General features: G+C 55.3%; 2 protein-coding genes across 3 annotated transcripts; both read left to right on the plus strand.

Annotated features, from left to right (window-relative positions):
- Positions 1 to 235: 235 nt before the first annotated feature.
- On the plus strand, positions 236 to 9450 carry UNC45A (unc-45 myosin chaperone A). The gene is made up of 19 exons (XM_039362015.1): positions 236 to 425; positions 511 to 547; positions 637 to 812; positions 922 to 1014; positions 1650 to 1817; positions 2440 to 2608; positions 3015 to 3185; positions 3263 to 3434; positions 3698 to 3998; positions 4166 to 4260; positions 4627 to 4768; positions 6101 to 6241; positions 6395 to 6522; positions 7357 to 7423; positions 7510 to 7623; positions 7732 to 7847; positions 7928 to 8045; positions 8128 to 8283; positions 8886 to 9450. Exons 1-19 carry the CDS (start codon positions 246 to 248, stop codon positions 9147 to 9149), a joined length of 2808 nt encoding a protein of 935 aa, XP_039217949.1. The 5' UTR covers positions 236 to 245; the 3' UTR covers positions 9150 to 9450.
- A 134-nt stretch (positions 9451 to 9584) lies between these two features.
- RCCD1 (RCC1 domain containing 1) lies at positions 9585 to 12177 on the plus strand. Of its 2 annotated transcripts, XM_039362082.1 has the most exons (6): positions 9585 to 10192; positions 10273 to 10426; positions 10508 to 10629; positions 10720 to 11016; positions 11220 to 11249; positions 11325 to 12177. In XM_039362082.1, exons 1-6 carry the CDS (start codon positions 9814 to 9816, stop codon positions 11477 to 11479), a joined length of 1137 nt encoding a protein of 378 aa, XP_039218016.1. In that variant the 5' UTR covers positions 9585 to 9813; the 3' UTR covers positions 11480 to 12177. The 2 variants fall into 2 exon arrangements, with proteins under 2 accessions (XP_039218016.1, XP_039218015.1); XM_039362081.1 differs by having other exon boundaries at positions 10508 to 11016.
- The last annotated feature ends 76 nt before the right edge of the window (positions 12178 to 12253 follow it).

A 12253-nucleotide genomic window follows, 5' to 3' on the forward strand; every position in this document is an offset into this window, starting at 1 on the left:
TCGGGAGGACCGCCCGCCGGGCTTGACGCCGCTCCGTCCCGCCGCAGGAGTCCGCTGCTGCCGCTGCTGGCCGTGGGGATCTACGGCGGCCTGGTCCTGGCGATGGCCGCCGCCGACCTCCTGCACTATTGCCGCCGCCGAGCCGCAGCCGCCGCCGGCGGAAGGAGCGCAGTCCCGCGCCCCGCTCAGGCCCCGCCCCCGGAAGTGCCGGCCGTCGCGTCCGCGTGACGTCCACTCGAAGCGCCATGGCGGCGTCGGCAATGGCGGAGATTCGCCGGGAGGGCAACGAGCATTTCCAGGCCGGGCGCTACGCGGAGGCGCTGGCCGCGTACACGCGCGCGCTGGGACTGGCCGCCCCCGAGGCCGAGGCCGACTCCCAGCGCGCCCTGCTCTTCCGCAACCGCGCCGCCTGCCAGCTGAAGCTGGTGAGTCGGGGCGCCGGGGGGCGCGGCGCGGCGGGGTGGGGGGAGCGTCTTCCAAGGTCTCCCGTCTCCCGCCTTCCCTTCGCAGGAGGACTACGCGCAAGCCGAAGCGGACGCCTCCCGAGGTGAGCGGCCCGCTACACCCCCGCGCGCGCCCGGTCGCTCTCCCCGCGGCCCCGCCACCGAAACGCCGCCTCCCTTTTGGTCTCTGCAGCTCTGGAGCTGGACGGGCACGACGTGAAGAGCCTCTTCCGCCGCAGCCAGGCCCTCCGGGGCCTGGGCCGCCTCGACCGGGCCGCCTCGGACCTGCAGCTCTGTGTGCGCTTGGAGCCCAAGAACAAGGCCTTCCAGGAGGCTCTGCGCGATCTTGGCAGCAGCGCCCAGGAGAAGGTAGGCCCCGGGTTCCCTCCGCCCCCGCTGTAGCGAGAGGCTGTGGGATGGGCCTGCGCTTCTTTAAGGTAAGGCTCTGAACTGGCCTGTCTCTTCCTCTCGGTCTCAGGTGAAAGTCATGAACTGTACTGACTCAAAAGTAGAAGCTATGTTTAAGCTGCTGCTGGACAATGAGGAAAAGGATCAGGACAAGAAGCAAAAGGTAGGGGCCGAGAAAGAGGAGGTTAGGATGCTCCTTGAGGATGGAGTGGGCAAAGTGATCTGCATCTCATGAAGCTTGATGAACTTGTTATTCTGAAAGCTCAGAGGAAGTTTTGCAATTTGAAGCGATAGGTGGACTGGGAAGAGTGTAGAAGCAGTGCAGAATTGTACAAGTGAGAACACGTAGCAAGTTCTTGCAGCTTAGCAGATATTCCATCCCTTTAGCTGGTCTTGCACTTGAATATTGTGAATGGAAATAATAATCTTGTGGGTTATAGAGGGGGTAGGGGCGGTCGGTAGGTAAATGAGCATGCAGTCTCGGGATAATGGGTCATAAGCTTTGAGGCTTGACCCCAAGCCCCATTTTCCTTCACTCCCTTCCCCAAAGGATCTATAGCAGCCTTTCCGGTTTGAAGTAGTACCAGACTTTAAATCTCGTTAGCTAATGGCTTCTCTGGCTTGGATTTATGGGGGGTGAAGCCCAGTATAGGCAGGAGGCTTTAGGCTGGTAGGTCTGCTCCTGTCAGTGTGTAACAAGAGGTGGGCATCTGATGGGTCAAGATTTCCCAATGCAGTATAAATCAGTATGAACAGGGAAAGTTTAGGTAGTTAAACACTTGTTCTTTTTCTGACCAGGCAGCTCAGAACCTGATAGTTCTGGCTCGAGAGGAGCCTGGTGCCGAGAAAATTTTCCAGAATGATGGAGTGTGCTTACTGCTGCAGCTGTTGGACACAGGTCATTTGGATATGATGATAGCAGCCTTGCGGACCTTCACTGGCCTCTGCCGTGGTCACTGTTCTCGAGTAAGGGCTGTTGCAAGATGACTTTTTTCAGAGCTGGGGACTCATGTGGTTTACTTCCTGACTGTTTCAAGGATGGTGCTTTGCTACTAAGAGCACTTAACCTTCTCTTGGAGTATCTAACCAAATATTTAGCATGTGGGGGGGGTGTCTTTCCTGAAACACCTACTGCACAGAGCTAGGAACTCGTTTAAGCATCTGTGCTGACCAGACTCCTTTTTGCTCTGGTTTTGTGACCTAGCAAAGGGGTTTGGTAAAGAGCAAGTGATCATGTCGTTCGGCAGCTCAGCTCTGGGAAATAGTTTTGGATTTGTGTTGCTCACAGAATCTTGGTGATTCCTTGCCATATTGGAATGGACACCAGTGTGGTTGAACTCTGATCTTTTTGTATGGTGCACTGGGGACTGTATTTCACTGTGCTGTTGAAAAATCAACCCACTTCCTTAGCCTGACTGGCTTCGATCCCAAGACTTTGCTTCTGTAGGACTTTGAGAAGCAGTGCCTGCCTCCTCAAGAGCAATTCTAGTTAGACTTGAATTTCAGAGGAGCAGCTGGTTTTACAACAAGAAGATAGGTAAAATGGGTTTATAGATCCCCCGTCTCAAAGCTGGGTACTTTCTTACAGACAGTGGTGATTCTGAGAGACCTGGGGCCTCAACGTCTCTTTGCTGTGCTAGAGCGGGAGGATGAACATCTTTCACTGGCTGCCTATAACCTGTTGCAGGCCATGTTTGAGACCCTCAGGCAGGGCCTGCAGAAAGAAGTGCTGCACAAAGACAATGTTTTGGCATCAGGTGAGTCTCCAACTGCCTTTCTTAAGTTGTAGGGATAGCATCACTGCCTGTACTGCTTAGGAGACGGATGGCCACATTTTCATGATGCTGTCTTAAGTCTGGATGGATTACAGGTAGTCCTCGAGTTATGAATGCAATGGAGCCTGCCCATCCCATTTCTATTGTTGCTGCATGTTGCTGTCTGTCTCTCTGTGTGTGTGTTTCTAATTATTGTACTTTTAGACATCTCATATTGATGTTTTTAGTGACATTCAGCTTGGATAAAGCATCCTAGACGTTTGCAGGAGAACAACTTGTTATGCTAAATCAAGTTATGCCTTTGCTCACTTGTGTGCTAAAAGTGACGATAGCTCACAAGTATGAGTGGAAATGTTGTTTACCTCTCTAACTGATGCTCTTGCTGTAGACTCAACCAGAGAGCTGAAGCTGCTCCTTAGATGGCTGTTAGAGGCGCTCACTCGAGCGGGCATCTCTTCCTATGGTCGCGACAGTATCCTCAATCTGCTGATCAGCGCAGTAGCCCCAAAGTCGCTGCAGGCCTCCAACAACGCTTTGACCCTTTGGGTCATTGATCACGGTGAGCACGACTCTCTGCACAGCAACTTTTCTATTCTTGGCTCCTTCTTTGTTTTAGTAAACCACGGTTCTTTGCAGGTCTCAAAGAGATCCTGGAGGTTGGGAGCACAGTGCCCCATAGTCCTGGAGGCCTGCATGTGACAGAGAACACCCCCATGACTGTGGCCGTGCTGCTTAGTAAGCTTTACGAGGACTTGAAGTGTGATAGCGAGAGAGAGAATTTCCATCGACTCTGTGAGGAATATGTCCGGTAGGTCTTCTGTCAATGCAGCCCTTTGGAGAGAACTGACAAAGGGAGCTGTCACTTCTTAGCAATGAATGTTGGGCTGGTTGCCATTCTTTTGGCTTTGCCAGCTTCTGTTGGTGAGTGTGTCATGGCAGAGGCCTCATGAATGAGAGAGGTATGAGCTACTTCAGTTGTTGGTTCCTTCCTATAATATACATTCAGTATTTACATAGTAGTTTCATGTTTAGTCTCTTTGCTGATACTGGTCGCTTGCTCTTCCTTTCCAGGGGTTGGTTCCAGGACCACGGCATGCCTGGGAAACTCAGGGCCATCCAGACAGTGAGCTGTCTCCTGCAAGGCCCTTCAGAGGCCGGGAACCAGGTGCTGGAACTGAATGGCATCATGGAGAGCATTCTGGCATTGTGTGCCTCATCCCAGGTGGCTCACCAACTTGTGGCTGTGGAGGCTCTGATCCACGCAGCTGACAAGGCCAAGCGAGCCTCCTTCATCACTGCAAATGGGGTGACGCTGCTTAAGGAGATTTACAAGCACAGTGAGCGTGACAGCATTCGCATCCGGGCTCTGGTGGTGAGTAGGAGGAGCTTGTTCTGGATTAGTCTGGGTGACCAGGGAGGGAGGGAGGGCGCTTGTTCAGATGCACCCCTTTCTCTCCCTTGCTTGCTTGGGACAAGGCCTTTGGTAAGGGACACCTGCTCAGTGCAGGTTGTGCGATGGATTGTTGTCTGTGTTTTCAGGGCCTTTGTAAATTGGGCTCGGCTGGGGGCACAGACTTCAGCATGAAACAGTTTGCCGAAGGCTCTACCTTGAAACTGGCCAAGCAGTGCTGCAAGTGAGTGTGGCCCTTCCTTGGCTGTGAGAGGTGCTCTACCCTAAAGACTCTGGCACCTTCAGTTCCACCTGGTCTGGCACCCTTTTGGGGAGAAGGTATCAAGCATTGCTTGCTGCTTTCACATTTGTAAATGTGCTAGATATCCAGGAGTGAGCGTGATTCAGGGGTGACATGTTTTATGCATGCTCTGAATAGTAGCTAACAGCCTGAGCAGATCTGATGTGGTTGCAGTATGGACTGGATCTGGTATTTCATGATTGCTGTCAACTTTGCATGTTTGAGCTCTTTTTCCTAATGGTTGGAGTGAAATTCTAATGCTCCCTGCTGAATGGCTGGGGCCTTGGTGTCCCCTCGTCCCACATCTAGATGGTTGTGCAATGAGACTCTTGATGCTGGCACCCGCCATTGGGCAGCAGAAGGCTTGGCCTTTCTCACCTTGGACGCAGATGTCAAGGAAGAACTTCTGGAGGACAACGCAGCTCTGCAGGCTCTGTTCCAGCTGGCACAGGTAGAGCCTCTTTGGGAGTTGAACAAGATGGAGAGGAAACTATCCCATCAGCCATATTCTAATCTGGGTGATCAGCAACTGGTCAAGTTTGCATTGGGTCTGAATGAAGGCTACTTACAAACGGTCCTTAGAGGTCCAGACATCCTAGCATCCTGTGGTCATATGGCCGCTATTTGTGACCTTTGCTGGCTTCTTACCAGCAAAGTCAGTGGGGTTCCCACCTCTTGGCATGGAGAGCCAAGTGGTTAGTCTACGATAGCAAAAACTCAGTGTGCATCTTTTCTGATTAGATTTAGAAAGATATAAGCTTTTATGAGTTACAGTTCACTTCATCAGATGCACAGAGTAGCTGCACTGGTGTAAGGTTCAGTTGGAGAGAAGTGAGGGAAAATGGTAGAAGAAAATGGTTGGTCTGACAGATGGAAATCACATATGGGACAGAGCACCTCATTAGTTGTTTAAAACCCATTGTATTGGTTGAAACCTCCTGAGATTGTCTGAAGCCTTTTAATGTCTGCGGGTGCAACTGTTCCTCACTTGGCGATCCTTTGAAAGTCCTGCTTTTCTAAAAGAGTTGCTTTGAAATCTGCTACGGAGGTTCTGGAAAGTTGAAATGTTCTGATGTTACTTAGTCCTGGTTTTGAGTTCTGATGTCAAACATGTCCATTAATACTTTTCTGCAAAGTTGTCCTCTGGGTTGTATGAAGAATCCAGAGGGGCGTTGCTAGCAGATGATGGCATATCTCACATTGGAGGAGCAACATGTGAATGTGCCTCTGATGTGTGTGTTCTTGTTGGGCCTGTGATGAAGCTCTTGGTATAGATGTAGGCATCTGGGTTTGTTGCAGCGTTTACTTCCCTCTTTATCCTGTTTTTTCTCGCTGCTTGTGAGAATGTGCTTCAGGATGGGTGGAGTCTGTGCTCAAATCTGGATCTGCCCCTGTGCTTGAAAAGTGCTATGTCATTATGCAGAATGGTTGTATTGCACATTTGTCTGCAATAAAAGAATAACATTTTGAAGAAAAGATTGTCGTGCAGCACATTGACTGGTGGTTCGGGGGAAGACAGTTTCTGCTTGAATGTTGGAAGATATGTCCTAACGATAAGACAAGTGTGACAATTGAACCAAGGGAGATGGGCTGTTTCTGTCCAGTGGAAGAAGACGGCTGTCTCCAGGGATGTCAGTTTTGATTCTTGGAATGCTCTGGCTTAAATGGATCATTTATCCAACTGCAGACTTCCAGGATATTTGCAAGTTACAAATGCTGACTGGTGATCTCAAAGGGCTGCCTAATAAACCTCCCCTTTCCCTGCTCCTTGCTTCCATCCTAGTCAGAGAATCGGAGCTGCTTATTTGCAGTGGCCTCTACACTGGTCAACTGTACCAGCAGTTATGACTTTGAGGAACCTGACCCGCAGATGGTGGAGCTTGCTAAGTACGCTAAGCAGCACATCCCCGAGAAGCACCCCAAGGTGAGAAGGACAAACGCCCAGGCAGATGAAGGGTGGAGGCCAAAGCCCCGTGGGAGAGAAGGGGCTGTGCATCTCAGAGGGGGGCAGAGGTGCAGTGGAGGTTCCTGTAAAGGGCTTCCCCTGCTGTGTGCCTTCACCCTTCTCGTCTTCTAGGATAAGCCAGAGTTCGTCCACAGACGTGTGCAGAAGCTCCTGGCCGCTGGTGTGGTTTCGGCTCTTGTCTGCATGGTCAAGAACGAGAGTCCTTCTTTAAGCCCTGCCTGCCGGGAGCTGATTTCCAGGTGAGGCTCTGCGGCTTGACCTGGAGTCCAGAGGCGAATAAACCTGGAACGGTCAGGTGGGGATGAGTTGCTCAGTGTATGGCCTGAGTCCCTGGGGGACAGCTGGGCACTGAGCTCTCCTGCCACAGGGCAAAGATGACTTACGGCTCGAGAGACCTTCAGACATCGGTTGATGCTCCATTGATTGAACATGCCTGTGAGATACAGCTTCCCATTTTGCTGCTGACCTTGCTAGGCAGCGGTTCCATACTTGGGCAAAGGAAGGGAGGGGAAAGCGCTGCAGAAGACTCTTGAAAATCAGCAGTCCATGGGCTCTACGCATCTCCATAGTCCTTCCAGAAAAAGGGGCTGAAGCATTTTTTTCTCCCTGCAGCTTATTGGAGCAAACTAACATGGTTCCTGAGACAGATAAACATTAGTTGAATGGTTTTGGGTTTTTTTTTGTGTGTGTGTGTCAGGCCCCAACAGAGGCTCTAGGGATGAAAAATACAACCCAGTCTCTCTTTCTGCAGTTGCTGTTTTTTGGCCCCTCCAGGCTCCTTAGTTAAAGTGAAAGTCCCAAATGTTGGAAAATGATATTTAAGCTTACAATCCACTCCCCTGCAGGAATCTAGCTGAGAGCATCCCAAAGGAGGCCATGTCACCTCCGACTGCAGTTGCTCTCCGATGCGGCAGGGTTTCTGGATCCTGGGTGCCCAATGATTTGGACTGGGACTTAACAGGGCAGGGTGGAGACAAGGGCTCCGATTTGTTTGCCACTCTATTGGTGGGAGGGGATGTGCTTGAACCTGGCTCTGACATACACACACCCTCGCATGTCTTGCTGTGCTACAGGGTTTTCCTGGCCGTAGTGGATAACCCGGAGAACCGTGGGGCTGTGGTAGCTGCTGGAGGAGGGAAGGTGAGTATCACCCCTTCCTCCTCTTGCTTTTCCCAACAAGGGTCTCGGCTGACCAGTCTCTTTCTCCCTTCCCTGTCACCCCACAGGCGCTCATCCCTCTGGCTCTTGAGGGGACTGATGTGGGGCAAAGCAAGGCCGCGCAGGCTCTGGCCAAGATCACCATCACAACGGCTCCGGAGATGGCCTTTCCTGGAGAGCGGGTCTGTGCCGGCCAGCACTGGTGGGAACGGGAGGCAGCTCTCCCTGAGTCCTCCTCTCCTGTGAGCAGGGCAGGACTCCTGGCTGAGCTGGGCACTTTTCTTCTGCAGGTCTATGAGGTGGTCCGTCCCCTGGTGAGCCTCCTGCACTTGACTCGTTCTGGCCTGCAGAATTTTGAGGGGCTGATGGCACTCACCAACCTGGCTGGGACCAGTGAGAGGCTCAGGTGAGGCCTGTTTGGGGAGGCGGGATCCTTTGGGGTCTGGGCATGGCTTTTGGGGCTACTTCTCCCCATGCCTCCTGCAGGCAGAAGATCCTGAAGGAAAAGGCCGTGCCCATGATTGAAGGCTACATGTTTGAGGAGCACGAGATGATTCGTCTGGCAGCCACCGAGTGCATGTGCAACCTGGCCTTGAGCCCGCAGGTGAGAAGCTAAAAGCGGGCCGGGGGGTGGGTGGGCAGCTGCCTCTCAGGCCAGGCTTGACAGCTGCTCATCTTTCCTACAGGTGGCAGAGCTGTTTCTGGCCGAAGGCAGCGATCGTCTGAAACTGCTGGTTTTGTACAGTGGGGAGGAAGATGAGAGGCTTCGTCGGGCAGCTTCTGGGACACTGGCAGTCTTGACCTCGCTGCTGCCACAGATCTGTATCCGGATTTCCCAAATGGTAAGTTTGCTTGAGACAGCCCCCCCCCCCACACACATGGACACTTTTTTTTGTAAAAAATTTTTTATTTTCAGTTTTACATTACATCATAAAAAATACTTCAGATAAAGAGTAAAGTAAATTTATACACATAACTTTCGGTATTGCTCACCCATTTCCCCCCAAACCGCATCCACCCTCTAACCTCTTCTCTCACTTCCCTCTTTCCCTCTTCTTCTTCACTCTCCCCCTCCCCTCAACCTTCCTGCTTACTTCTCCCCTTCCTCCTGTCTTCCCATTCCGGATGCAGTCCAGGAGAAACGCCCGAGCAATTCCTCTCTCCAAAATAAAACATAATATTATAAACAATGAAACTGTTTCTACTTATCTGAACTATTTAACTCACATGGACACTTACACACACACAGAGAGCTCCTGAGGGGTGCGCCTTGCTCTGTGAGCCTGGGTAGGCTAGAGGCAGGATCCCTCTGCCACAGGCCTGCTTTCCAAGGGGCACTGCCAGCTCTGGAAGCAGGGTTGCTGCCTGGTGGGTGGGGCATCCAGTGGGTCGCAGGGGCAGGGTCGGGCATGCCCGCCACATGCCTCTTGGTGCTTCTCCCCAGACAGCAGACTGGCTGGAAATCCTGCAGTCTCTGCTGCTCAGCCCCTGCACAGAGCTTCAGCACCGCGGGGTGGTCGTGGTGAGGAACATGATGGCAGCCGACCGGGAGGTGGCCACGAAGCTGATGGAGAGCGAGATGCTGGAGATCTTGTCCGTGGCGACCAGGGCGGAGGACAAGCCCCAGGTGGCTCAGGTGGCCCAGGAGTGCCTGGCTCAGGCTGTCTCTTACGGCTTGATCAAGCCCAATGCTGCAGTCAGGGAGTGAGCGCCCTTGTGCCGTGCGCCCCCCCCCTCCTCAGAAGCACCTCTGCTGTGCCTGGGCCTGGTGGGGCACTACTGACTGCTGGGAGCTGGCAAAGCAGGAGCTCTTGGAGGGCCTGGAGCAGCTCCCCCCCCCCAGGAAATCCTTTGTCAGAGCTGTTCCTTCAGCCTGCGCTCCCCCTGTGGAGCCTCAGCCTCCCCCTTTGCTGCTATACAACCGTTCTTCTCTTTTGCACTTTCCGCATTTTGTACATTCTGTAGGGAATAATGGGACACGTTGCATAAATAAAAACAAAAGAAACCTCTTCCTGCATCTGGTATATTCAATGTTTGAAAGGGCAGCACCTGTAAAGGAGCTCTATGTGGTCAGGGAGAGGCAAGGGGGAAAAAAGACGTTGCCTCTAAGGGGGAATCGCGCTTCCCATAGATCCATCCTGGCTGATGCCGGTGGGAAAGGCCGTGGCCGGAGCAGGGCCGGGGATGCGCCTTGGCAGCACTTCAAAGCCCGAGAAGTCGTCCGGCCGAGCGCGCAGGCCCCACCCCGCGGCTTCCGGGCTTGCCCGGCATTCGCAGCGGCGGCAGCGACCGTCACTTGCTTGCTGGGCTGCCGGGCTCTGCTCCGCCGGGGGGGGGGGGATTGATCCGGGCCGCCCGGCTCAGCCGAGCCAATGCCCGGCGGGGGAAGGGCGCCCGGTCCCGCAGCGGGCGGGGAGAGCGGCTGGTTCCGCTTCGGCTTCCGCTGGGGCGGCGGCGGCGCGCAGGGCGGCCCTGAGCCACTGTCCGCGGAGGGGCCGGTGCGCCGCGTGAGGCCCAGCTGGAGCTTCGCGGCGGTGGTGGCGGCCGGGGCGGGCCGGGTGCGGCTGCAGGGCGCGGTGGCGGCGGCGCTCCCGCAGGACTGCCTGGACGCGCTGCCCTCCGAGACGCACGTGCTGCTGCTGCGGGAGGAGGCGCTGGAAGCTTGGCCCGCCGCGACCGGGCCGGCCGAGCTCCTGGAGGGGCAGCCCGTTTGGCGGAGGGAGCTGCGGGCGGAGGAGGCGGCGGCGGCAGGTGAGCGGCGGCGGAGGGCGGGAGAGGGGCGGCCGCGCCCTCCCCCCCTCCGCACTGACCCGCCCCCTTGTCCCCGCTAGAGCTGCCGCTGGTGCCCGGCGGCTACGTGGCCCCCCGGCCGCCCTTCTTCACCGCGCTCCCCGCCACCCTCCCGGCGCGCCGGCTGCTGCTGGGCCTGGAGCACGCGCTGCTGCTGGCCGCCGGCGGGGCGCTCTTCTCGTGGGGCGGCGGCAGGTGAGCCCGGGCGGGCGGGCGGGCGGACGAGGCGGCGCGCCGCAGACGGAGCGGAACCGAGCGCCCTTTCCTCTCCGGCAGGCACGGGCAGCTGGGGCACGGCGACCTGGAGAGCCGGCGGGAGCCGCGCGCGGTGGAGGCGCTGCAGGGCTTGGCCGTGGCGGAGGCGGCGGCGGGCGGCTGGCACTCGGCGGCCGTCAGCGGTGAGCGAGGCGGGGCGGGCGCGGCCCCTCCCCGGGCGAGCGAGGGAAGAAGCCCTTCCCCGACGGCGACTCACACCTCCCCCCCCCCAGATGCGGGCGACCTGTATTTGTGGGGCTGGAACGAGGCCGGACAGCTCGGGCTGCCCTCCAAAATGTCCACCGAGAGTGGAGCAACAGCGGCAGCCAGCGGGGAGGCCGCTCAGGCCCCGCCGAATCGCCCCCTCAGCCAGCGTGGCGACGGGCTGGACGTGGGGGCTGCGGACGGGCCCGGACGCGACGAGGTGCCCTTCGTCTCGCTGCAGCCCTTCCCTGCCCTGCTGGACTTGCCCGAGGAGGCCGAGGTGCGGCGGGTCAGCTGCGGGTCCCGACACACGGCCGCCGTGACGGGTAAGGAGCCCTCCTGGAGCGGGTGGGTAGGCCGGCGAGGGCAAAGAGGTCATGGATTCTGGCCCCGCAAAGGCCCTCCTGGCAAACCAGGGAAGATGTTCAGGCAGCTCCCGCCTGGGGGGGGAGAGGACTCACAGCTGCAGGCTTCCTTCAACCTCCCCCTGCCCCCCATTACAGCCCTTCCCCCGTTGTTTCCTTTTCAGGCACCGGACATCTCTACACCTGGGGCTGGGGTAGGTAAGGTGCCGGTGGGGCTGGAGGTCTGTGGCCCGAGGCTTTGCTGGGCCAACAGTTGCTTTTGTTCCCAGGGAAATATGGCCAGCTGGGGCACCAGGATGCGGCCACCTCTGACCAGCCGAGGAGAGTTTGTTACTTTGTGGAGAGGAATCTGAGAGTGCAGGAGGTAGTCTGTGGTCCGTGGACCACATTTGTCCAAGCTGAGGCTGCCGAGAATGGGCCCTGAATGTGCCATATCCACCATACATATCTTTGGAGGCAGAGCTCCTTCACGGAGCTCAATCTTGGCTCAATTGTCCGGAGATGTCCTGTGAGTGAGAATTGGGGAGAGGGTTGTTGTCACTGGCCACCTCAGGCTTCCTCTGAGGTGAGCAGTGTAGATGTTTCTTAAGGGAGCCATGTTTACATATCAGAAGCACAACATTAAATGCAGAATAAAATGATCTTTTATGCAGAGCAAAGTCAGACATTTAAAGAAACCATGATTATTAAATGGGCAATCAAAGTGCCAGGAATGCCAGCCTCTTAGCCCAGCCATGAGAGGGCCAGTCAGTGAAGAGGGAGGTAGTGCATGTCAGGACTGGTTCGCCTGTTACCTGCATTTTCTCCCTCGCTCATAGCTTGGCAAAAGGCAGAGTAGAGATTGTGGAGTGGAACGTAATGGGAGGGATGCTATCTAGGCAACCGAGGCATCTTTTGAGAGCCTGCAGGAACACCAAGGTCACTAACGCAAGTGCTGGATGGAGAAATGGATCTTTCCCATAAGAAGAAGTATTACTATTGGACAATGTGAATATCCAGTGGGTGAGAGGAGAGGGAATCTATTGTTTAATTAAGTAAGCTTTCTTGTGGAAAAATCAGAGCTGGTTTCACTTCTTCTGGGCCAATGTAAATTTTCAGTAAAGTATTATATTCTTGGTAAAATCATGTCCCAGGAGTTTCTTTTTTTTGGAAATGCCAACTGGACAGTTGACAGTACATCCTAGAGGATTCCCTGTAG

The sequence above is a fragment of the Crotalus tigris genome, unplaced genomic scaffold (genome assembly GCF_016545835.1).
Source record: "Crotalus tigris isolate CLP2741 ecotype Arizona unplaced genomic scaffold, ASM1654583v1 scf7180000019364.2947544272:3078424, whole genome shotgun sequence".
Taxonomy (NCBI): domain Eukaryota; kingdom Metazoa; phylum Chordata; class Lepidosauria; order Squamata; family Viperidae; genus Crotalus; species Crotalus tigris.